Source organism: Drosophila subpulchrella, chromosome 2L (genome assembly GCF_014743375.2).
Source record: "Drosophila subpulchrella strain 33 F10 #4 breed RU33 chromosome 2L, RU_Dsub_v1.1 Primary Assembly, whole genome shotgun sequence".
NCBI classification, from domain to species: domain Eukaryota; kingdom Metazoa; phylum Arthropoda; class Insecta; order Diptera; family Drosophilidae; genus Drosophila; species Drosophila subpulchrella.
Genome location: NC_050610.1, coordinates 2,787,578 through 2,813,868, shown reverse-complemented (window position 1 = coordinate 2,813,868; position 26,291 = coordinate 2,787,578). Strand labels below are relative to the sequence as shown.

The 26,291-nt window shown below is 36.5% G+C and overlaps 1 protein-coding gene across 5 annotated transcripts in view; it reads left to right on the top strand.

Moving 5' to 3' along the window:
- Positions 1–26,291, top strand: part of LOC119548833 (CUGBP Elav-like family member 2) — a 123,929-nt gene that overhangs the window by 70,821 nt on the left and 26,817 nt on the right. For 3 of the 5 annotated variants that reach the window (XR_005219331.1, XR_005219329.1, XM_037856450.1), the window contains 3 exons: positions 6,866–7,326; positions 15,595–15,677; positions 19,646–19,694. Coding sequence is in view for 1 of the 5 variants with exons in the window: in XM_037856450.1 (XP_037712378.1) it covers positions 6,866–7,326; positions 15,595–15,677; positions 19,646–19,694 (593 nt within the window). In the remaining 4 variants the exon portion in view is untranslated. Of the gene's footprint in view, positions 1–5,829; positions 6,221–6,865; positions 7,327–15,594; positions 15,678–19,645; positions 19,695–24,905; positions 25,384–26,291 lie in introns of those variants that run through there. The other 2 variants (XR_005219330.1, XR_005219332.1) reach the window with 2 other exon arrangements.

Below are 26,291 nucleotides of genomic sequence, written 5' to 3'. Positions count from 1 at the left end.
CCTCCTCGCACAGGTTTCGGGGTCTATGCAAGGATGGGTACGGGTCTTTGACAGAAAAGAACATCGGGTGGGTGAGATAAACTAGTATTTACCTCTTAGTACCTTAAAAACTGAAACAACTGGTACTTGTGGAGAATTCAGTTTATATATCTCGCAAAAATATTTTTCATAGTAATATTTTTTAAGGAATAATTTTATTTTCCAGCCAACATGCTGGAATATCATTTAAATTAAAAAGCATAAGGAGTGTTGAACCTTATATTTTAAAATTTAGTCAAAATCGAACCGATGGGACTTGTTATTTATTTTTAAATTTCATTTTGTGAGAATTAAATAAAATAAATAGTATACTCTTTCGAATAGGGTATTGTAACTTTCAGAATGAAGAAACGTTTTTGGTTTTATTGTTGGCTTTGCCTTTTTCGGGGTTCACTGACTGTCAACATTGGTCCACCCTGCTGCTCTGCCTTTTCTTCCGCTCTGGTACCCTCCATAATCGTACACCTTCCCCTCCATTTTCATCCAGGGTTGCCAGACAACGCACAGTCAGCGGAAAAAGTCGCGTAGCTCGACAAAAAAGGAGAGAAAGGAGCAGGGAAAGAGGCTGGAGAAAGTGCCAGCGCCTGTGCGAAAATAAAGCAAAGAAATCATTTTTAAATGCGGCTTAAAATTATCTTTGATAAGCGTGCCGAAATGTTCTCATACTTTTATCGTCTTGATTTTCTTTGCTTTCTGTGCTGTTTTTTTGTGAAGTTTAGTAATTTATAGTCCTCTGAACTTAAGTCGCATTAAAAGGTTATTCCTGGGAAGATCAAAGCAAAAAACCGATCTGGGTTAAGGGCGAGTTTAAGCTGCTTAGAAACCGCGAACTTGGGGTTATTAGAAGGGATTAAAACTTAAGGAATGAGGTACACACGTAAAAATATGCATATATACTTAATATACATATAATGATGATTAGATAAAGGCATATATGATGAGAAATTTAAATAGATTTCAAAGCCCTTTGTGCGGATAAACAATATTGTAAGAGGATCAAATACAAACTTAAATGTTAAAAAAAAAACAAAGAATATTAACAGGTCCGTTTTCCTGTACGCATGTTAAACTTTTAGTAGATTTTTTACCTAGAAAACATATGGAAATTTCATGTTTAAAACCAGCTTTTTAGTTAAACAACAAATTTACCAATTAATGTATTATAAATATTCGACACAAAAAGATTTTGAAAGAATTAATTGGTATACCTTTTGTATTTTTATAAGGCATTATATAAGAAGCTTTTCCCACAATCTTAAAGGACTTGTTACTAACCTTTCGTCCTTGTCAGTCCTTCAATTTCTTTTGCCCCACTTCAGAAATTACTCTGTTAAAGCTCTTCACAAAATCCACTTGGGCTCTTCCATTCCCATTGATTTCCATTCTCTAGTGCACCGCACTAGCTACAAAAAACCAATCAAGGAGAACAAAGAGCCACGAGAAACAAAATAACAAGAATCAAAAGTTCACTCTTCTCGACAACAAAAATAACATGAAGTACAGGATTCCACTTCGCACTTGATTTGTTGTGAAGCAGACGCTAGACATAAAAAAAATTATCCGGCTCACCTGCAAAATAAAAAAGATCCCAAAAGCAAAAATAGAAAAATGAAGACGAGCAAAAGTTGTTCAAAGAATTTTTCAGCTGCTACCATGCACTTAAAAAAAAAGAAGAAGAAGCTAAACAAATAACAAATTGTAATATTATGAAGAAAACGAATTGAAATGAAAATTGGTTTTACTTATGTTCACAATAACTTTGTTTTAAAACATCAAATATATAATTAACAAGAAAGGAAGTTAACTTCGGCAAGCCGAAGTTTGTATACCCTTGCAGTTATAATTATTAAATTTATTGCGAAATTCTTAAAAATACAAAAAATGATATGATAAACACAGAAGCTATAATTTGTTTCATTTTATTTTCCCACAAATTTTCCGATCGTTCCTATGTCAGCTATATGATATAGTCGTCCGATTTTGATAAAATTAAATCCGAAATTCTGAACAAATTAAAAAAACTTATTTTTAGGCGTATGAGGTTTATGTTAAGAAACACCAAAGATATAATTAAAAAAAAAATTGTTTCCGATTATTCCTATCGGATCTATAAAATATAGTTGTCCGATCCGGCTGGTTCCGAATTATATACTTATATACTACCTGCAAAAGAAATAAGACTTTTGGGATAGTTTCACCCCGATAGCCTTAAAACTGAGAGACTAGTTTGCGTAGAAACGGACGGACAGACGGACATGGCTAGATCGACTCGTCTATTCATGCTAATCAAGAATATATTTACTTTATGGGGTCGGAAAAGTCTCCTTCACTGCGTTGCAAACTTCTGACTGAAATCATTATACCCTATGCAAGGGTTTAACCAGAAAACCATTATAATCTATTTTTTTCAGACAGTAAAACCCTCTATTGGCAATAATTTTTTTAATTGGCTCAACATAATCTTTCATTTCTAAAAATCCGAATTCAAAATTTCGTTCTATCCATTTCAGATTTTTTCAAGTGCCCCACAGCTGCTACATACATACTTTTTTTCCTCATATTCTTCTCCTTTCTTGGAGAAGTTTTGACTCTTTGTCCTTGCCCCTGTCAAAGTGTTGACCCATGTCGACGCCGTCGAAGATGATTTTCCCCGCCCACCTTCCGCCCACTCGGTATCTCAGTCGACGATCCCTAGTGAGCCTTCATTTTGAGGCTAAAAAACTTTTATAATAGATTTCAAATTTCTCCGCCGCCGGATATTCTCTGGAGTAATCAAGCAAATTAGTGAGTTTCTCGGGAGAGTCGCAGGCGTGGTCCAAGTACAATCCCAATGCCGAATTTCAAACACTCCCACTTGGCTCCCTCGACAATTTTGCGGTCGGCAAATTGTTGACAGCTGCTCCAGGACCAGGTCCTTCTGCTTTTCCTTCTGCTCCGACAAATGAAGATAAATGCTAAGAAAAAGTAAACGAAGGGATAGGACCAAAGTTTGCTTAAAAATTTAAAGAGTGAAATCTTCAATTTGTAACTGGATTTCAGCCTTTGGGGTGCATTATTGACAAACAAATACGATAGTCCTTTTAAGTCCAACGAAGACTGAGAAAGTTGAACTTCTTGAGTGTACCCTTTACTCGAAACTCTAGGGCATATTAGCTATGGGATAAGTATGTATATCTTTTCATAAATTATGGTGTCTTGCGCTAGATTTTTATTATTAACAGTCTTTATTTCCCTAAAAACAACGATTTTTATATTTTAGATTTTTACATTTTCATTTACGTTATCTATTTTTTAGATGAATATAAGCATTGATGGGTATTATTGAGGTCAAGGAATAGCAGATATCACTTGGTTGCCATTTTTATTGCATACTTTTTGCTGATGAAGATGAATTGCAGTTTGAACTTTGATAGTAAGAAAGTTCAGTTCGTTTTGCTCGTACATTCTTCGTAGGGTTGTTTTGCTGTTGTTGTTGGGGATAAAAAGTTTTGTTTTTCGGTTAAACAAGTTTTGGATAAAATTGTCGCAAATGCATGTTTTATTGGATCCTAAGCTGAACTTGGATCATGTACAATGTACACTGCAAAAAATTGCATGGCAATGTAATTTTTTACTTTAAAATTTAAAAAATAGTTTATTTCCATTAACTGAAAACAGATGATTCTCCGATATCCCACTTAACTTAATCCCTAAAATGCCAAGAAATGTTTTATATGTGTAGAGAAGAGTAAGAAATGCAATAAATGTGTCAAAGGGTCGTTGCAATTACAGACCCTCCCCAGAGAGGCCCCTCAACTTTGCCATCTAGGGTAGGGGCGTGGCATTCGCGCCCACTCCCTCCAGTGACTTACAAACTTAAACTAAATTAAAGTCAAGACGAAAAAGCCAAGAAAGGGTTAAGTGGGAAGGGGGAGCCAGAAAGTTTTGAGTCTGGAAAACAAAGAGCAAAGAAGAAGTTCAAATTACAAAATGCAACAAAGAAGTCGCCGAGGGAGCAAAAACCTGGAACGGGATGACAAGAATTTGCTAAATAAAAGTGAAACTTGTAAGAAATTAAAAGACAAAATAAAATTAAAAAGGAACTGCAGCCCCAAAACGGCAAATTTGTGGGCGAGACAAAAAGAGTGCAGGAGAACAGAAAGAGCAAAACAATGTATTGGCAACGGGAATTACAGAACTACACCTGGGGAAAAAAAATTCATTCAAGTTATTAGCAATGTTAAATATTAAATGGTTAACCTTTCTTTATTGTATAAGGAAGCAATATATTTAACAGAAGTCTGCAACCAACCCCATTTACTTTAGCTTGCATAAAGACTTTCTTCCACCTTACGATTTCTCCACGTCAACCCATATTTCTAATTACGTCGAAAAAAACAAATCTCCCATTATCCATTTATCTGGAGTCCGCCTCCTTAAATGCTACGTCCTGTTATCCGATCCCATCCTACCTTTTCCTCCTTAGCTAATATATTTCTTGTACACTCCCACACATACAGTCGCGGTCAAAACTCTAGTATTTAGTTCTAAATAAAAATTAAAATATTTATATTTCAAAAAATCCCAAACCCTAAAAGATATATATTTTACTTATAATAAGATCTTTCGATCTTTTATTATCCCGCTTATAAGTGAACACTAGTTTTCGGCTCACAACTGTAAATGTAACGAGACAGAAAGCGTTTAATCATCAGGTGCGGTAGAGGTCCTTGTCCAAGTGTTTGCTCATCGCGTTTCAGCTGACCCAAATCCATCCGAAAAAGCTGAAATCGCTTATTTACACAAGCAAATGGCCATTAGGTTAATACTACTTGAGGTTTACTCGGCCAGAAAATCGCCAAGGCAAACACGGAAGGCTCACTCGGGCCAAAGTCAAAGTTGTCTACGAATTAGCATTAAACTCCATTTGGGGATGAAAGACAAATTGCAGCGTATCACATTGCACATAATTAAGCTTTACAGACACATACTCATTCCTATATCGAGTCCTTTAAGGTGTTTTAAACGTTCTAAATATTATTTTTATTGTTCCATACATATATCTTCGGGTTACTCGTAGAGTAAAAGGGTATACCAGCATTTCTGGCTTATATATTCTTGAGCAGGAGTCGAACTGTCCGTCTGTATGAAGGCTAAGATCTCGGAAACTAAAAAGCTAGATCGTTGGGATTTCTCATGCAGATTCTTGAACTTTTTACGCCCCCTCTAAAGCCCATAACGCTAAAACCTGGCTAGCGCCCGCATTTTTGAAGATTTTTTAAAAAGTGTAAACGGGATTTGGTTTTGATTATCATCATGTATAGATGCCAAAAATTGTTAAAATCATAATTCGCTTAGCAAAGTAATGGGTATAAGTTAGTACGTACATACGTATGTTGTTCGTTATAAAATTAAAAAGAAAGATTTTAAATTTTTATGGCTTATTAAAGGAGGCTAAAAAAATTATTTTTTTTTAATAAAATATATTGTTATATATATATTATTATATTATATTATTTTGACTTAATGGGCTAACTGTAATCCGTGATTATGATAACCATATCCAATTTGTTGTATTTTCATCTCTCTAAAGCTTTTTATTTCCCTCCCCTTCTTGAACCTTTCCTGCTCTTTCCCACCTTCGAATAAGTCCTCTCTCGACTTGTGATCCTCTCCTTATCGCTTAATCTTTTGACCTTGGGGCCAGCACTCTCGCTGATTCCTTCTCCCACGCTCTCGCTGGAATCCACTGGAAGATTGCCTTCAACCTGTCTCATTCCAATCGCCACCTCGATTTCTCGTTCATTTGTCCATCGACGATTGCCCGGAAAGGAAGTGCGAGGAAGAAGAGGCAGAAGAAGCGAAGGCGCTGCGATTATATATTTAATATATAGCTTTTTTAATTAGTCACGTTGAGTTCCGAGTGCCGTGTTAAGTGGAAGTATTTATTTAGGCCCTTAATTTAATCAATCCGACCTCGAGTGTCCGTGTGCGTTAACAGTAAACGTGAAGCGTATTGGTATTGGTAATGGTCATTGGCTGCCGCTAAATTAAAAGTTTCAAGTTTTCCCGTTCTTTATTCGCGTCGACAGTGTAAAAATTAAATTGAGATCCCAAATATGTTCAGCAGTCGCGCTTCGTTTTTGGCCAATCGCCGCATGATATTCGATTTTTCTGAAAAGAACAACGATATCTACCTGGAGTAAGTGTGTGGGAAAGTAACTGTTAACGATACAGTGGGCACTTCTTGGAGGGGATCTTGTCTTCGTAAATTTGATTTGTTAAAGAAATAAATGAGATTTATTTCGTTCAATATTCCTATATCTAAGTAAATTATTTATAAACATGAAATCCTCCAATATTGGATGGCGAGCTAACTGTAAAAGTTACAGCAGGCACCTATTAAAGATGATCTTGTCTAACCAACTTTATTTGTTACAGAAAATATATAAGAAGATATTTATGTTGTTCAATATTTCTGTACTTTACAAAATAGGGAAAAATAATAAATTATTTATAAACATTAGATCCTGTGATATTGAGTGTGCTTCACTTTATATGACTTCAATTTAAAATAAAGTCTTTAAAATAAAATCTTAAAATAAAGTTTGTTTTTAAACTAATACATTGAGTCTGTACAATTAAAACAAAATTTAAAAATTAAAAAACTACAAAAAAAGAAGAAATATAAAAACTATCTTATTAAAAAGTATTAAAAATATAAGGAATTCATGATAAGAACACAACAACCTTATTCCCGTTTGCTTGATTTTTCCGATACATATTTCTCTTTAAGACTTAATCACTGTACTTATCCGTCCATTATCCTCGACTCTTTCTCTTGCAGTGCTTTTGGTATGAGCGATAAGAGCAGCAGTGCAACAAATAGCCTGCCAAACAGTCCCATACACAGCAACAACAACAACCCGTCGCTCTTGAACAACAACAACAGCGGCAGCAACAACGGCAATCCCAGCTTGGCTTGCCCAAACAACAACAACGCGCTGGTTCCCGTGGGCACCAACGGTATAATGTCCGCCGCCGGATTGGTGGGCAACAACAACAATAACCCGTGCAGCGCCAACCGAAATGTGGTTGCACTAATGGAGGACGACCCCTGCTTCCGGTTGGACACGGACGCCACGGTGACCTACGGCGAGAAGGAGCCGGATCCGGACAACATCAAGATGTTCGTCGGCCAGGTGCCCAAGTCGATGGACGAGTCGCAGCTGCGCGAAATGTTTGAGGAGTACGGAGCGGTGCACTCGATCAACGTTCTGAGGGACAAGGCCACCGGAATTAGCAAGGGTAAGTCTTCTGTAGAATATTATTTTTTACCTTAATATCTGGGGTGAATTCTCTTTTAAACTTGGGATTAGCCAAAGAAAAATTTAATACTATACAAATTTAGGCAGAAGGTCTTATCGATATAAAATTACAAGTTGTTTTGATTTAAAATTAGCATAAAACCAATCTTCCAAAGTAAAACTTATATTAAAAATGTACTGGCCCAAACAAAAATATAATTTTAAAAATCTCAAAGATAATACCCAATAAAATAGTCAATAACTATAGTTTAAGAGAAAATACCTTCAGACTGAAAGAAGCTATCGGAATGCAACCCACATACCAAATTTAAACCCATTTGAAGAAGTATTATGATCAGAACAGCGTTTAAAGTTAGCCCTTTCTAATATTATAATAGTATATATGTATGGTATATATTAGTATGTTAAAATATTATTACTAGTTTGATGTTACTTTAGAAGAACTAAAGGTGACCGCTCAACCAAAACGTTCTTAGTTGTAATTTTATAATTCCGAATCATTCGTATTCTCGACAGACTACTGTACGACTTCTCTCCCATTATTCATAGCTTTTGTCTGGCTGATAAATTACACCCGAATTTGTTGCGGTAAATAGCCAAAAGCTCCGCCAAAACTTCATCTTTCCCCCCATGGAAATGAGAGAAGTACGGACAAAATTAATATGAGATATTGGTCTAGCCAGAATACAAATACACGAACGTCGTACATCCAGTGCACACACATATTTCTATGTCTCCTTCTCTCCCTTTTAATTGCATTCACTTGCAATTGCCATTTCATTTCATCAGCAAATTGCTTTTTGTTCGCTATTTGTGTTTGAGCTGAAATTTCAATAGCCTTGAGCTTTGCTAATGGATATTGGGGCCCCAAATCGGGGAGGGGATCTGTTGAATTAAATAATACAATTCAAAGTATTAATTGGCCTTTATTTAAGAGTTTATGGATTGCACAAAGCGTTTATTGAATTGATTTAAATTCCCGATAAATTTAAGTTAAGTTGAAAATTTTATGAAAAGGAAGAACTTTTGGAAGGTAAAAATGATTTTGTCCAGGAATCGTAATTGTTATACGTTTTACCAAAAAATCATTTTATAATGATTATTTTTTGAAATGTGATTATTCATCCAAAAATAATGGTTTTATTTTCAGCTCTAGGAATTAAGATTTTTTTATGGGTGTTTATTTTCCGCTTGACAAATACGCTTACTTTTTGATATTTATTGTCTGGTTGAAAAATAAAAATTATACCGGATGTTGAAACTATGATACATAAGAATGTCCTGATATAATTTGTTTTTTTTTTGGATTGTTCTTTGACCATGATTTTTATTATTTAAAAAAAATAGTAAAGATTATTTACGGTCCCTTATTTTGACAATTATTTATTTTTAATATTTGATTCAACTAGAAAACTTTGTAATTCAACTTAAAGATTTAACCATATATAAAAACAAAATACTTTGTTCCAATAATTTTTAAATTTATTGCTCCTATTTCATTTTTATTACTAGATCCTAATGTTCTTCATAGTATAAATTTAAATTTAATATTTCAGAGACAATTTTAACATTCAAGTTTTTCATTCATCAAATGTAGTTACCATTTCCTGATGAAGGCAAAATAATAATTTAAATAAGAAATATTCAAAGATGCAGACATAAGGTGATTGTTTTTGTACATTTTCCGCCTGTCATTCGGCTTTCACTGCGTTTGAAATCTTTTCGGATGAAGATAAAACTCTTTCGTATCTTCCGCCCTTAACTCCCTTTTGATTATTCCAATATATTCATTGTTCTGTTCATTTCTCCGCCTCTTTTTCTGAGGCCTCTCAACTGCAGCCAAGTTTCCATTTTTATTGATGTGCTCTTTTCCCCCCAGTCATTCATAACGACATTTCCACTTCTAATCTTTTCCATTTCCAATTGCCATTTTGCTCCGATTTTTCTATTCATATTTCTGTGAGAGATTTCATTCTTGTCTCGTTGCCATTGTGTATTTGTATATTTTGTATTTCGAAAACGTTTTGTTTATTTTCCGTCATTTTTATTCCGTATCTAACTGTCTATTTAGCTTTTCCATCTGTATTTTTCCTTTTTCCCGTATTCCGACTGCCGCTGACAGGTTCGTCCTTATTTTTGTGAAAGTGGGCGTGGCCTTTTAGCTCTGGTCAGTGGCGTCCGAAAAAAGGGGCGTGGCAGGATGGGGAAATCTGAGTGGGACAAAACAGTTTTAGAAGCACTTAAGTGGCGCGTTGTGTTGATGATTTATGACAAGCAACGAAAAGAAGTCACAGCATTTTCCTTTTCCATTTCCACTCCCCAAGTGCTCATGTGAGAATGTTCGCTTTTATTGCCATTATTTTTGTAGCCGGCCAAAGAGCTGAGAGACTTGTGCAAGTCACAAACACAAAATCGACACAAATTGCATTTCAAAGTTATTATTTATGTCAGCGCAAAGTAGAAAAAAGGAGGCGGTACGCTTTTTCCGGGGGCGTATCAGTGACCTACAACGAATCGTGGGAAAAAATAAAGTAAGAACGAATTTTCTTGTTTCTTGGCGACGAGATATATTCAAGGAGGATCATATGGGGCTGCTCAAAAAGATATTTATTGAATATAAATATTTTATATATTAAATACAACTCAGTTTTAAAATAATTGGTAAAAATACGTATTTAAGAACTGGTTATCATTGTAATCATTAGAAGTTCATATATTTTTTAGTTTTGACCTAAAACTTATTTTCCATAAATGGATAAAAAATAATCCATTATAGGCAGACTACGCTATCTCCAAACTTTCCTTTAGTGTACTACTTTTCATTTAGACTTTTTTTCGGCTCTTGCATGATGCATTTTTGTTTGGCCGCTTTTTTTTCGGCTTAAGCCAGCAAAACTTCCTGCTAACAACATTTCCATTTAGATGGCAAAATGTAACCCAGTTTTGGCTACCAGTTGGCTAAGGGACCTCATCCATATCCTTAGACTTGTGCAACTTTTTTTGCTGCTGCTGGCTTTTGTCTGTTGCATTTTTCCATAGTTTTTTTAGTTGCTGTCTCGCTTTTTCCTTTAAACCAAACAAAATGCAAAATGACACTTTTAAGTGCGATGGTTGACCTCTGAACCAGAAAGTCGTAAATAACTAAAAATACCAACAGAAGCAAAGAGAGTATCAACCAAAAAATTTCCTTTTCGTTTCGGCCAAGTATTTCTGGGCTAATGCTTCTCCTTCTTCTGGCTCCCCGAAATTGTTATCCTTTTTGGGGCACTAAATTTCGTTAGCGGGCAGTTTTTCCTCCCGTTTTCCCCCCTAACTTTTCCGCCTCTTTTGGATTTTCTATGTTGTTGTGGGTGTTGCGGTTTTATGGTTGCCGTTTTTGTTGCACTGCGGCCAGCAGATAAAGGTGAGAGGTGTGAAGGTTAAGGGGGCTGTGGGTGGCGGACGGTGGAAAGGTGGAAACCAGAGCGACGCAAGGTTAAGCGCTCGGGGTCATAATTTATTAGCGCTTGCGGTTCGGCGATAGTACGGGGAGTATTTTCGGAATACGGGATAAATGGGCGTTATGGGGTCGGGGGTCTCGGGCGGATGGAACCGAAGCATAGCGAGAAGGATTTTCTGCGGTCCCGTTTCGGATTGTTTCAGGTGAGAAAAGGTAGGAACAGGTAGCTTTTAATTCGATATTGAGTGAACTGCGAAGGGGGATGGGAAAGGACAGAGGTGAACTGTAAAATGTTTTGTGGCCGTTTTGGTTTGGCAGTTTCAAGTTTTCCGCGGCTTTTGTGGCCAACGAAACGCAGCTAACTATGATAAAATTAAGATTTCTCTGGTGGAAATGTCCCTTCAAGTTAAAGTGAAATGAAAACTAATTGCTTTTCAGCTCAGTGCTTGAAATAATTTACATTTAAAAATAAATTGAACATTATAAGTAGGCTAACTAGGCACGTACCAAATGGTTCCTTAATTCTACAAAAATGGGTTAACAAATCAAAGAGCTCTGCAAAATAAAGTATTCCATGAACAACGTAATCAGGTTCTTAATTTAAAAGGATTTTGAAGCTTACTATCTGAATAAAATATTTTTGAAATGGTGTCCATTTTTATAATTGACAAATCAATTTAATTAAAAAATTTATCAGTTTTTCTTTGCCTAATCAACTTAATTAAATTGAATAAATTTAAAACCAACTTACTTGTGATAATCTAAATCATTCTTTTTTATCCCCTTAAGCTTCTGCGGATAAACCACCCCAACCATATTCAATTGTGAACATTCTCCTCCCCAAAACAAGACCATATGTCACAGTTCCCCATTAAGACAGCCACGCCCATCGCCCCCCGACGCCCTCTTTTTTAGTCGAGCCAGTGATTTATGACCTCCGCCTTATAAAAAACTAACTCGCTGACCAAACCAGAAAACGGGAAACTGGGAAACGCAGATGAGAATCCTCCCTAAAACCAAGGAAAAGAAATAATATAATTCACACAGAGAGTAAGTTAGAAATCGGGGTTAAGTGGGGTTTTCGTTGGGGAGGAGTTTAGGGGAAACCCCGGTCAGTTAGCAGATTTCTTTGGCTGTTTGCTGCCTCTGTCCCCGTTTTCGTTATCTTTCGGCTGCCTTGAGAACTTCATTTTGAAAAGCTTTTCCCTACTCTAAGACCAGCTGTCCAATGTCTCCCCGGAAAAAGGAAAAGTAACGCACTTATCTAACGCCTTCATCGGCCGTTCTTTTTTTTTTATTTTCCTTCTCCCAGAAACTTTGTGCTCTTGACATTTTTATTTAGCTGCAGCACTGAGCGTGAAAAATGCATAAAATTTCACTTAATTTTATTCCGCACCCCTTGCATTTTCGGGGCGCAAAAGGAAAAGGCGAGTTTCAATTTCAAATGCAGGAAGTAAATTTCGCACAGTTTGAGTTTGATTTTTTTTTGTTAAATTGGATTTTGGTCATGACTTTTAGCCGCCACTGAAGCATTGCTAAGCATTTGTCACACGGTTCGGGTAAGAGGCTTTTTAATGTCTCTAGTTGGGTTTTAATTTTCTTTAAAAGTATTTATACATTTGTTATTACAAAATTGGTTTATAATTGAAATAAAAACATAGGAACATTTGAATTAAGATCAAATACATACAAACATATAAAAACCATATTAAAGAATTTGGATAGATTATGGAACTAAAAAGAGTGCGTTACTGTAATATGGCATTTTAAAGTTTACGAAATGTCTATGTTTCTTAAGGAATTAAACCCAGACTTATAAAATCACCATTGATTTTGGTTTGTTTAAGTTTCATCTATGATCCTGTGCAGTGTTTTTGTACTTTGTGTACCCTTATTTGGAGTCGGAGTCAGTAAATCTGTGGGTGGCAATGTTTAAGGACATTGATTTATTTAACTTCGATTAATTCGTTTCGTTGCCCGCCTCGTCCACAAACGTGTGTCCAAGGTTTGAACTTTATGGGTGAGTGGGCGGATATATATATAGATATATGCCGGGATATATATACGAGTGTATCCTTTTGGCCGGACTTTGGCACGTCTTGTCTGGCGGCTCTCGATTTCATCTTCCTCCCACTTGCCGGGATTAAGTTCTTTTTGTCCAAAAACGTGACTGGGTGTCGTTTTCAGCTTTATTCCTGCTGCTTTTCCTCCGATTTTCCTTGGCTTCTTCCTACTTTTCCGATTTGGCCATACTTGTTTTTTATCGCTTTGTTCTATTTGGTTTTGTGTGTCTTGAGTTTGATTCTAACTGCAGTTGACATGCACATAATGGGAATTGTGTGAGATTTTTCTTCGTTTTCTGCGTTGTTTTGATGCAGTTCCGTTGCCTCCTCCTTCGTTATCGTTCGATTGCTTTCCTTATCTATGGTCCCCGATCCCCCAATACAGTATCCTTGCCCGCCGACTATGCTTTATTGCATTCCAAATGGTTTCGATTTCCCATCATTTGTTACATTTAACGCTAGTTTAATTTTAAGTGATATTTAATCTGCGCTTGCAAAATGAAATTGGAGTGAATTTTACATCGGAAGTTTCTTGTTGCTTTCTTCGGTATTATGTGAAACAAGATATTTTTATGATGGAACAATAGAAGAGTGGAATGAGTTTTGTTCAGGATATAATAATTTAAATTGCATTGTATTACATTGCAAGTAAGAATGTAACTCACACTGACTTGTTTTCAAAGTTTTAAGTTGCCTTTTAGATTTAAATTACTTAGATTCGTATTTAGCGCAAGTTTGATATCCGAATGTGCATTGCTGAGATTGAAGTTGGGCTTGCATGCAAATTCTACACTGATATAAAAAACGTTGTAGATCCAAGGATTTCATGTTCAAATTAAATATTTCATTGCTTGGTTTTTCGCCCATTGCGGGCTGTAAAAATTATAGTTAATTTAAAGATTTTACATTTTAAATTTAATATGAAATTATTTTTTATTTTTTTTTTTTTCTACCTTGTTTCAAAAATTTGCAAATTACTTCAGGCATTTTAATATGTTTTGTATTGAACATTTTGTGTTTGTATTTGGTTCAAATATTTAATACCAAATGTTGAATTCAATATGCAGATATAGGTTTTTACTATTTCACTTCTTATCAGTATTGAATGCTGCCTGCATACCTCCATCTCCCTTGTGCTCCCTTTAGTGGAATAAAGTGTATCTGCGTTCTTTCCTCAAAGGGTAACATTTTATTAAATCATTTAAGTGTTAATTAAAAAAGGCAGGAAGTATTTCTCTGGCACGCACTGTTCGTAATACCAAATTTTCTTCACTTCAATGTATTTTATCATTTAAACATTTATTGAAAGAAAGCATACATGAAAGCCTGAAATGGCACAGGACTTATTCTTTTATTTTTGACTTAAAGATATTTTGAAAACGGAAAAAGTGCAGATCTCATAATTCACTCATTCGTCGGATGTGGCGACGACTCAGTCTAACCTCTCTGCCGGATATTTGACGGCAGAAAAAAGAACCCCGAAACGAGAAATGAAAATATTTGCAAATATGTGAAAAATGCAGAAAAATGTTGGTGGTGACATGGCAAAAAAGGCGACAGATTGAATTACCTGTGTGGGCTAAGTGGGGCGGGAACTCAGCCTGGTGCCACGCCCCCTTGCCACACCGGCTGGGGGCGACCAACCAAAATGGCCACCACTAAATGCCGCCGATACGCTGGTGGGTAATTGCATTATGCAACTATTTCATTCCTGTATTAAGTTTTGTTGTAACCATCGCTGCCATCACACACCGCTGAACCTGAGGTTGTGGTAGGCCTTGAATTGGGGCGGGAAAGTTGGGGGGGGGAAATGGGAAATGAAATGGGATGCAGGGAAAGCCATGGGTTTGTGTGTCTGCAGGAGTCGGAAATGGATTTAACCAACGCTCTGGATGCTAGCGTGTGTGTGTGTAACTTGCCCACAGATTTGGCACATAAAAGAAAGGGAATTTCTGCCACATTCAAAATAGAACCTAAAAAAGTATTTCGGTGAAATGGAAATGGAATGCAATGGAAAAAGGGATAAAAATTAAAGGAAAATAAAAATGTTTTCAGTTGCAATTTAAAGTGACATTTGAAATCTCTGAAAATAATATTGGTAGTTATGTAAAATTCAACGTTAATTTAATACAAACTTGCCTAAAATGTGATGCGTTACGTTTTAGTAAACGTATTTGTTAATATTTTTAATAAATCTGTAACGTTTATTTCTAAATCTTATATTTCTTAAAAACATATTAAGAGATGGTAAATAAAGTTGAATAATATTTTTACCCCCTATAAATGGGAATACTTCTCATAGAATTTACGAGGGACGAATAAGCATTTTAACGCTAATGTCTGACTTTAAGTATCACTTAATATGCTGGCCACACTTGCCTTCGACTCGAACCCTCATAAATCTAAACACCTTAGCCACCCTTTTTCAGCCCTAAACCCCGACCCAACCCCTTCGACACCCTCCACCCCTAGAAACTTGCACTCCAATCTCAAACGCGACACATTTGTTGGGCCCATAATGTTTAATTTAGTGCCAGGCTGTCATGTTGTTGCCACATTTCTTTAGTAACGCCCACGGCTTCCTTCCTTTCACACGTTTTCCATTCGGATATTTTTCCCTGGCCCCACCTCTGCTAATAATAATAATTTTCATAATTTTCTAGTGCCACCTTTTTCGACGCTCGCTCGAAAATAAACTCCAATTTAACCCTCATGCTAATCTTGTGCTTCTTCCTTTATTTTCCAGGTTGCTGTTTTGTGACGTTTTATACGAGACGCGCCGCCCTGAAAGCCCAGGATGCTTTGCATAATGTTAAGACGCTGAATGGGGTAAGGCATTTTGATTTGTGTAATGATTTTATCAAACTCGACCCTCTAAACTCTATTAAAGGTTAAATGGGGCTTTTCCCCATCCTCCAGTAAATCCTATCAAAAGTATCCAAATATATTAGAAGTTAATATTAATTATAAGATTTAGATCAGAATTATTTTGGATCCAAAAATATTTCAATCGTGTGGTGGTATACCAGTGTAAAAATAAATTTCAGAAATGGTATATCGAAAAATTTCAAAGTCAATATTTTGTAATTGCTTTTACAACATTTTTTATTGTTAGATAGTATAGCTTTTTACAATAACTCCAAGAAATTTAAATTTATTTCAAGTGTGGTAAATGATTCACAATCCTTGAATAATAGAATGAAGTAGTCTTCAGGCCTAAATTGGGGCAAAGGAAAAGAAATGAAAACGACATGGCCGTCTTACCCTTTAATTGGAATTTTCGCTGATCCGACACAAACAAGGAAAAACTCTATAAACTTATCATGAAACGCTATCATCCGGTTGACAGGACAACAGCCAGGAGGTTTCGGGATGGGGCGGCAGCATCGCATCATGGTCGTGATTCCTCTCGCCTCCTTCATTATGGCTAACTGACTCGCTGACTGACAGATTGACTGGCGTTTGGACTGACAGAGCCATGACACCGCACAAAAAAGGCAGAATTCTGCGGGACTGAAATAAAATGCATCGCAAGGGGAAATGTTTTTGTAAAGACCTAAAAAAAAAATCGTGGAACGTGAAATTCTTCCTCCTCTATTTTCCAATATAGTTTTTTTTTTCGTTCCGTACATTTCCCTATAAAATGCAAGTAATTTTAAAAGTTTAGTCTTGTGTCCTGTGGCAGCTTAAAAATAAAGGAGGAATACAAAAAAAGTATCGAAAATTGTTAGCACAAGACACGCGCAAAAAGTTTTTTAGACCCATTTTAGCAAGGGGTATGATGAAATTTTCGATAAATGGAAAAGTTTGTTTTAGAGAAAAAGATTTTACATAAAATATAAAAACGCTATTTTTAATAGAATGGTAATATAAAAAAACATTTATTAACACTGTGCCAAAACCAAAAAGTTAGAAAATAATGAGATTGTCAATATGTATAGTCTTTCAATATCTTAAAGATTTTACCTACACTTTAATAATATTAAAACTTCCTCTAAAGGATGTTCAAGTGGTCGATCACCACAAAAATTCGGTCTGGCGGGAAGAGAGCAAACCGCAGGCACAAAAATGTCAATTTGCACTTTGGTGCAGAAGCAGCTGAAAAGCGGAAAAGCAAGCGTAGTCCCGGAAAAGTTGTCAGCACAAGTGCAAAGGGAAAAAGATGTTGTAGGACGGGTAGTTCGGGGAGAGGTCAGAAGATAGCGAGCAACGTCAGCAGAAGCGAGCGACATTTGGCAATGTTGCTTTTTATTTTTCGGTTCCCACTTTTTTGTTTTTTCCCTATACCTTTTTTTTGCATAGCGCCATCAAATAAGCATTGAATATTATTATTATTTGAAAGCCATGTGTTAGCTCCCAAAAAGAGAAGGGAAAGCTTCCTAGGGACAATGCTTATGTCATCACGTTATCGGCTTCAAAAAAGAGCAACTGACATAATTTGCATGTAGCTTCGTGGCTGCAGCTGCGATATTTATTTTAGAAAATTGCTATGGAACATTTTCGGGCGATGACGGGTTAAAGGGCGAATAACGGGACATGTGCGTGCTGAATTGGTTTCCCAACGTTGTTGCTTCTGCTTTTGGCGGTTCTACTGACAGGCTTTGACGTTAGCTTGTAATTTTCTTGCACAATTTGCGATTGTTATCGAAATGGGGGAAATGCTTTTGGAAATTTATGTTGATTGCTGTGAAAGTCGGTGGGATATTTTATATTTATTTAATCGTTTTTCATCACTAGGTTGGCACAGGATAATATAGTGAGAATACGAATTTACATTATTGTACTTCTTTATATTAATTTAAAAGCACGTTTTTGTTTATGTATTTTTAGTTTTAAAGTTTTTTGTATGTCAAAATATTTTGCTGGTGTTCCTTAAGCTTTTAGGAATTTCTAATTTGCCATAAAATTAAAATAGTCAGGTTTCCCGTTGGCCATATTTGCTCAATTTCCAATCGATTTAGTCTCCCTGTTTTCTTTTATCGATAACATATAGCAGGGCTGCATTTCATGAGCCACCTTTCACTGATTAAGTGCAGGCCGGCCGATAATTGCCCCAATAGAAAACAGTCGTCTGCGATATTTCAACCAATTACGTGGAGGCAGGGAAAAGCCAACCACGAAAGCTGGTTGACAAAGTGAGGAAAGGACTTCCACCTTCGAAACTGCTTCTCCTGGTGGGGGCGTGAATGCCGCCTGTGTTTGACTGGTAATTGCTACTTCCTGCATATAAATAAATTGGCAAAATAAGAAAGGCAAGGAAGCGGCGGTGAAGCAGGTTGACTTGGACTGCAATTTGTAACCAGTCGCGTTGCGTGTATTATTTACGGCCAGAAAAGGTTGGGCAGGAAAGCAGGAAAGGCGGTGGGCGAAGGGGACGTGGGAAAAAGGGGGAAGCGCCAAAGGGAAGCACAAGGACATTGCCTTCTAGCGTAGACTGTCGTCGTTTGCTGCCCGTTCGCCAATAAATCACGCGCCATTAGCCAAGTTGTAGTTTCACACAGAGGTGATCACGTGACACGCGTGAGAAGTTAATGTAAGTGTTTAAAAACTACATTTCATAAGATACTTTTTGTTAATTTATAAGTTTATTATCGAGGGTGCCACGGAAGTAACTAGTGTTTTTAAATTCTCTTTACCAGTGCTTGAATCGCACTTTTAAATCTGTTATAAAGGTGCTAAAAAGTATGCAACATTTTTTTTTAATCGGATGGTCCAAGACAAGGTTCTTTTATCACAGCATACATTGAGGCATTTAAAAAAATTATATGATATCTCTTGGTCCTTTAAATATTTATAGGCAGTTAAATTACATCATTTTGATAAAAGTAAAGTATTTTCAAACCACATTTTGAATTAGTTTTTTAAGTTAAAAATTTTTAAAAATTATATTGCCCTTTGCTCTCGACCCCAACTCTAACCATAGACTACAGCCTGACCTCGTGCCCGTTTCGCGGCCTCTTTGAATGCGGAAGGGGGCGTGGCTGGGGGACAGGGCGAGCTTTAAGCTTGTTTTAATTAGAAGACGTTGTGAGGTGTGTGTGTGCGCGAAAAATTACATTTAAAACACGCTGCAAAGTCTAACGCATATTTTAGGATTTTTGCACATAGCAGCAAACTTTGCCCCTTTTCGCATTTTGCCACCGCCCGTGTCCTTTTTAGCGACCGCTGAATAAATGTGTTTGGCTTTTGTCAAGGATTTAGGCGGAGGCTTTGTTCCGTGTCCTGCGAGGCTCCTTTTTGCCTTTGCCTGCATTCCATTCATTATGCAGCTTAAGTGGATGGTGGCCCTGTGGAAAGGGGGATGGGATTTTCCGCCCGATTCACCCATTTTCACCGCCCTCTTTCCAGAGCTGCAGTCCCCCCTGTCGCCGTTTTCGGCGACTGCATTTTGGCCCTAAGCTCTGTAAATTAATCGCGGCCTTCTCTCTTTCGGCCGGAACCACGGAGCATATTGCGCTCTAATATTTCAAATGTGATTAACACGCTCCGGAAAGGGATTTGATTTTAACGAGAGAAAATGGCAGGATTAGGTTAAATATCTAGACTATGAAGATAAGAACGCAATATGTTTGGACAAGCTAAAAACGTTAAGATAAGTAGACATATTCACATGTATACCTATTTTGTTCACATTTGATAACACAAAATTGTTTTCTGCCACTAAAAACACAATCCTTAAATGTATAGCCAATTAAGATAAAACGTAATGAAACAGTTATAGTACTTTTACAAATCTAACCCGAATAATCCATTGATTTATTTCTCATTAAACTTTCTCTTATTTTACCTTATTTCAGATGTACCATCCCATTCAAATGAAACCCGCCGATAGCGAGAATCGCAATGGTAAGTTTTTATACCCAATCACAAACAAAAATTTAGCAAATAAAACAGAAAAATAGAAATCGAAAGCTATACACAGAATGCGGTGGATAGACGTGTTGTGGGCATGTGGGTGACTAAAAGTATGCCAAGCCAAAATATTCCCACCGCCAACAAATCAACAAAACTCGGCACAAAGTGACCAGCCAAGCGTGAGAAATATGTGTGCGATGTTCTATCGAAAACCAAACACAAATTGGGGCTTACGGTTGCGAAATGCATGGACTGAAAGGATAGCACAAGTATTTTGATAATGGACTTCCAAAAATCCTTGTTTTTGATTAGTTTAGCTAATCAAAAACAAGGATTTTTTGGAAGTCCATTATAGAAAAAGGGAACTTTACAAAAGTATTGATTTAGTATTCAAATATTATAATACTTTCGATCTTAAACACACATTTTTAAAAACATTGGATAATAGGTTTTTAAAATTATCCCATTTTGAAAATGAAATTAAAATTAGGACTCTTCTTGCAACCTTAATGAATTTATAGAAACTGTATAAGATGGTTAACTTTATAAGTATTCATGTCGATTTTATTTATCTTAAATCTTTTTTTTCCAACCCAATTTTAAATAACCTTTGTATATATTATTTTTGCGAGAGTCCAAAGACCCTTATCCATTCGAAATGTAACCCCCATTTCAGAAATTCTCGAAAAGCAAGGACATCTAAAGTGAGGGAGATGGACAGAGAGCGACAGAGATAGACGCAAACCGATCAGAATTTGGTGGCAGGGGAAATTGCGTGCGAAAAACGCGGTCAGCCTAAAAGCGGGCAATAGTATTTGACAGTTTTTATTGGCCATGGTCAAGGAGAAAAACGCTGAAAAGTGCGATGGAAGGGAAAATTGCGAAAAACGTGGAAACGGCAGGGATATTGTGAACGAAATTTTTTCCAACATTTTACGAATTTTTCATTGAACTTCCATTCCTGGATTTTGCTTCTTCCCCTCCCTTTGTTTCAGAGTTTGTTGTCAGCTGTCGGTCACTTGGCAGTTAATTAAAAACCATCAATTATGTGAGCCAGCAAAAATTTTCAACACGAAAAAAGTGTCTGAAAAGCTGAAAAAAAAAGTTGGTGAACATTTTTTAATTTATGTTAATTTCAGACAGGAAGCTTCAACCCGCCCACACTTTGGGGGCTGCTTCTTTTAATTACACCCATGATATTAATCTGCTTAAGTGACCACAAAAATGTTGACTTTCACCCCCAACCAAAGGGAAAAGGGAGGGGGAAAGGGGAAAGGGCCTGAAGCCTGAAGAGAATGCCACTTTTAATTGGGGGACCTCTAGCGGCGTTTATTGTTAACAAGTTGGAACAAAAAAATGCAAACTGAGCGCAAAAAAAGTTTCGCTAGCATTGCGAGTCCTTCTGGCAGCCAATCTCCTCTGAAAAGCTGCCACCATCTGCTTTTTCAGCAGTGTGTAATTACGCTTGTACAACATGGCGTATGCTTAATAATTTTCGGCACTTTTTCCTCTGTGTGTGCTTTACTAATTTTTTCGTTATTTTTTTTTTGTGGGTTGATGATGGATAAGTACTTTCAATGGTGGTAATGAGGAATATGATAGTTTTTCATAGCTGTGAAATGGATAGAATGAGATGTATTGTTTTTGGTCTAGGTTTAGAAACCTTTAACAAACGCAATAAGTCGCAGAAAGTCAAAAGCGGGAAAAGTGAAATTCCAATTTACTTCTTATGTCAGGTGTTCTAACAAAGCAAATAATAAACGTTGCTAATTTTTATCTATGCGCAGCAGTGAAAACTTTTTCTAATTTCTATATAATAGTCTGTGGGTTTTTAGCGGCTTGGTAAACCCCTGATTGGGCCGAAAACCCCTGCCAGGGCTTTCCAATTTCAGATAAGCCCTTTGGTAGCGACCGCCCGCATTGCGCCTAAAACAAATTCGATGCAAATTCAAGTTGGACGCCATCCAACATTTGCCGCATTATAGACAGACGACTACGACTCCCCGGCAAACAGCGAAATTGCAATTCAATTCAATATTCCAAACTAGACAGAGAGAAATGTGGCTTGTTTCGTGATTTGGCACTTTAACCTCGGAAGAGGCAGCAACAAAATTTTAAATAAAAAACCGAAACGAAAACAACTGACAAAAAAGTTTGGCTGGGATCCACAGCGGAAGCGATATAATAGAAAAAGATGGCAGAAATATTTTTTCCATGTTTTCATTTTTTCCTGGTTTACCGCCAGAGTATTCGAGTGGGCTAAGGGGAAGGTAGTCTCACAGCCTAGAAATCGAAAAAGAAACGTATAGAAACGACAGTCGTCGTCTCAACGTAACAACAAACGGAAGGTGGCAATTTAATAAAATGCTTGAGTGAGTCGCCGAGTTTTGTTTCCTGCTTGGCTCACGCTGCTTTTCCCTCTTCCTGCTCCAAATTTTCCTTTTTTCCGAAAGTTGTTCGCAAAAGTGTTGCATACTTTTTGGGAGGCGGAAATCGCTAAAGAGAACAACCCTCTGATTGGTTTTCTTTCCCTACTTTCCTATTGCTATTGTTATTCTTGATTCTTCGACTGGGCTATATAATACATTTTAAAATTCCTTCAATAGAGTGCTTTAGTCAAAGGCTTGAAGTATCGTGAGAATCGAGCAGCTGCCTTCAAGGTACAACAAGGAATTTATATTAGTTCCATAAGTACTTTTCCAGGGAAAGCATTACGTGGGTTAATAGGTTTTGTAGATAATTTATGGAGCAAATTTAAAACTTTTAAACTGTTAAAGTTTATGTCTCTAGTGCATCAAATTACCGGAATGCTGGTCCTTTATGAATTTAATTTGTTAGGCTGTTGCTGCGATTCAACAAAGTCAGTGCATATTGGGGTCCATAAAATTTCCAATCAATTTTTCCCACAAAAGAGCTCACCCATTCAAGTTTAATATTCCGGATTAAAGTGAATCAAACAATCAAATGAAATTATGCCCAACGATTTGTTTACCTTTGATCTTTCATCACAAATTCAATCAACGATTGCAGCTCTCACATAAACCCTCAAACCCACAAAAAGTTATTTCTTGAAAAATCCCCCTCTGCCATAAATACCGAACAAATGACTTCTCATTTCCACTTAAATTGAAGCAAAGGGAAAAGGAAAAATTGCATTCAAATTTTATGACACTCTGCCACTCCGAAGCTTTCCTCTCTGACCCTGGGCTAGAAAACCCTTGGCGGAAGGGGAGGAAACCCAGAAGGACATAAATACCTCAAGGAAAAGGCGAAGAAAGGCGGGGAAACAAAGAGAATATTGTCTAGGGGCAAAGAAGTGCATAATAACAGCGATTTGCATTAGGTTAAGTAAAAAAAGGATGGCAAACGAGACAACAGCAGAATGTGCAAGCAAATCAAATGAGTAAGCAAAAGTGGAAAAGGCGAGAAAATGGGAAGGTGAGAAAAACTGCAACGTGGTAATCAGGGCAATTTACATGCAAGCAAACTTCAAACAGACAACGAGGAAAAGCGGGAAATGGGGAAAATAGGGGCCACGAGTCGCGAAGGATGTCAAGTTTTGAAGGATTATGAGGAAGGGGGATGATGAAAAGAGAAGCTTCTAGGGGTGATATTAAATTTTCAAATAATCCACCATTTCCCTTTTCGGGATGCAGAGAAAAGAAGGAAATAGTTGAAAACCTTAAGTTTAAAACGTAAGTTTATGTTTACTCTCACTATAAAGATATTAGCTTTTTAAAAATATTCAAATCTTTAAAAAAGGGAATCTTAATATAAAAAAAATAGTTTTATATGACATATCTAACGATTTTTTTTTTTACTGTTTTTCATCTAAACGTATCAGTTTAAAAATGAATTCATACAGGAGAGAAATAGCTTTCAACCAATAATTTAGTGTAATAAAGAAAATACTTACTTCATTTTCTTCAACTTATATATTCCGTCACCAACAAGGAGATCAAAAGTGAGAGCAACTGACATCTTCATGTTTATTCCATAAAAATTCGGAGCAGAACAAAAAATACGAATGCATTGCCCCAGAGTTGGGCAACCGGAGCAGGAAATGATGGTGGGTGCTGTTGTTGTCGTGGAAAAGACGCAGGAACATATGAATTTTTCCCCACTGCATATGAAATCGATATGCAAATGTTGTGCGAGGTTTTCCCCGGCGTCAACAACAGCTACACAAAAAAAAAAAGGAAAACCACGATGTCGGCTCCTTCTTTCTGCTATGATGATGATGCACGTATTGTTTGCTTGTAAACATGATAAAAATTCAAATTAGCCATAATATATGGCAAGTAAGGGGAGAGCACACATATATGAGTCTTCATTTTGTGGCGCTGAAATGCAAAATGTGCCAAGAAATTACGGCAAAAACTTTTACCATGGGGGTACGAAGGAACCTTGAACAAATTACGTATTGTATTTGCATATTTCGTTCTTTGGCTGGTGTGGAAATCAATGAGTCAACAAGAAGGTGAAAGTTGAATGCAAACACTTCACACAGATGAAATCTATAATCGAAAAAGACCTTGCTGAGCTTGTCACATTTGGTACAATATTCAGCCTTGCTATAAATGATTCAAACATTATAATATTTGATATTTTTTTATTTAAATAAATAAACTGTTTTTCCGAATTGCCCTTTTTGTAAAATATTACCTTGACGTACATAACAAGTATTGTATATAAATAGTTGCTATTATAAATAGTACACTATCCATTTCTATCTTGTTTTGAAAATGTTCCCACCTGAAATGCGTGTCTTTAAAGTTCTTAAATCCAACTTTTTGTGAACAACAAAGTGCCACTGCTAAATGTGTTAATTAACTCATTAGCATCAGGTGCTACGGCAACAACAACTACGGTGGGCGGCGAGTAGATGCGAATGAGCAAAGAATATACTCACATTCATCAAGAGGTAGATGAGAATAAAAAGTAAACTAAGCTAAACCAACATTAAAAGTCACTTAAAAGAGCTCAACTCAAAGCCCACAATTTCACAACTCAGCAAAAGTTGCTAATCAAGTTTTTCCAGCCGAGAATCATCTTAGTACGAGATGAAATTAGATCTAACGTGCGATGAGTTTAGGGTCTAGATCTCGAACGCAGGTTAGTTGCATTTCCAACGTCAATCAGTTCGAATCGAGAGAAGCAGCTGGCAAACAATCGACTTGATTTATTTTCCCCACATCGCGTACGTGCTAAAATTCCAATTTTTCGCGAATTGATTTTTCCTTTTTTAATTGAGCCTATTGTTTGGTATTTAAATACGAAGTTAATCCCTTTCGTCTCGCCTGTCGTGTCCTCTGTGATTCGCTTTCATTAATGGACGTTGCATGTGTGACGTTGCTTAATTAGTTGCCATCGCCATCGTCTGGTTCTGATGACTTTTCTTTTTTCCCGGCCCCTGATTGATGTCAATTTATTTTTAGTGGATCGAGTTTTGCCAATACGCGTTGTCGGAACAAAACAGAAAAAAACAAAAAGTAAATAGAGAGTGAGCCTTGCACAAAGGAATTTATTTAAATCACAGCGAAACTTATCGGTGATGGGCAGGCTGTTAAAGTGAAGTAACAAAGAATAGAGAAAACAAACCAAACAAATCTACATACCGGGTGTCTGTCTAAAAGTTTAAAGCATTGGATTTTCAGAGAAAGAAAATTTATTAATGAAAGTAAGTCATACTTATTAAAAAATTAATTTGAATTGCCTAAAAAATATACTAAAAAAGATTATATTATTAATGTATATATTATTAAAATGATCAAAGTTACTACCTCAAGCTGTTTATAATCTAACAAGTTTTTTTTTTTTTTTATTTTGTTTGCAAAAACATTTGCAATATGTAAAATATCACCCTTTAGGCGAACAGTCCATCAACCTCTCCCTCCAATTTTCCCAAAGCAAATGTCGCATGCCTGAAATAAATTGCAGCGTATTGAATCGTTTCGAAGTGAACTGATCCGAATAAATCGAATTCTCTGCCTTCGACCAATTTCTAGTGTTACTTGGCACAACTATATTTAGTAGCAATTGAAAGAAGGCATCTATAAAAGCAGGAGCCGAATCGCTAAACGCATTAATTGCGACCGCAGGGAGGAACTCTCGATGCCAGCAATTGTCTGAAAGAAAACTCTGAAATCACACGCAAAAAGTGCGAAATCTCCAAGAGAAACTCACAGATTAATTGTTGTTCATTGTTTTATGGAAAATCGAATCGGAAAAGACTAAACTAAAACCATTTGTGTGTTCATATTTCTGATTGTTACACGTTAAACGTTTTACAAGGAACTATCGACCAAAAGGAGACCAATATCAAAGTAAAATAAATAATATTTTAATTGTGCGTGGCTAAAAAGCGAAAAGCAGTAATCACCAAAAAACGTTGCGTGTTCTTCGAAAAATATTGATAATACAATTCTTAAATAATAAACAAACAACGTATGGGAAGAAGTGTTAACTTGCTGATAATTGAGTTGAACATTCGTGTTTAATATTTATTATATTTGCTTATTGAATTTTCCACTTGACTCGCCTGTTCGAGACTCACGATTCTTGTTCTGTTTTTAACGCTCTCTGCTC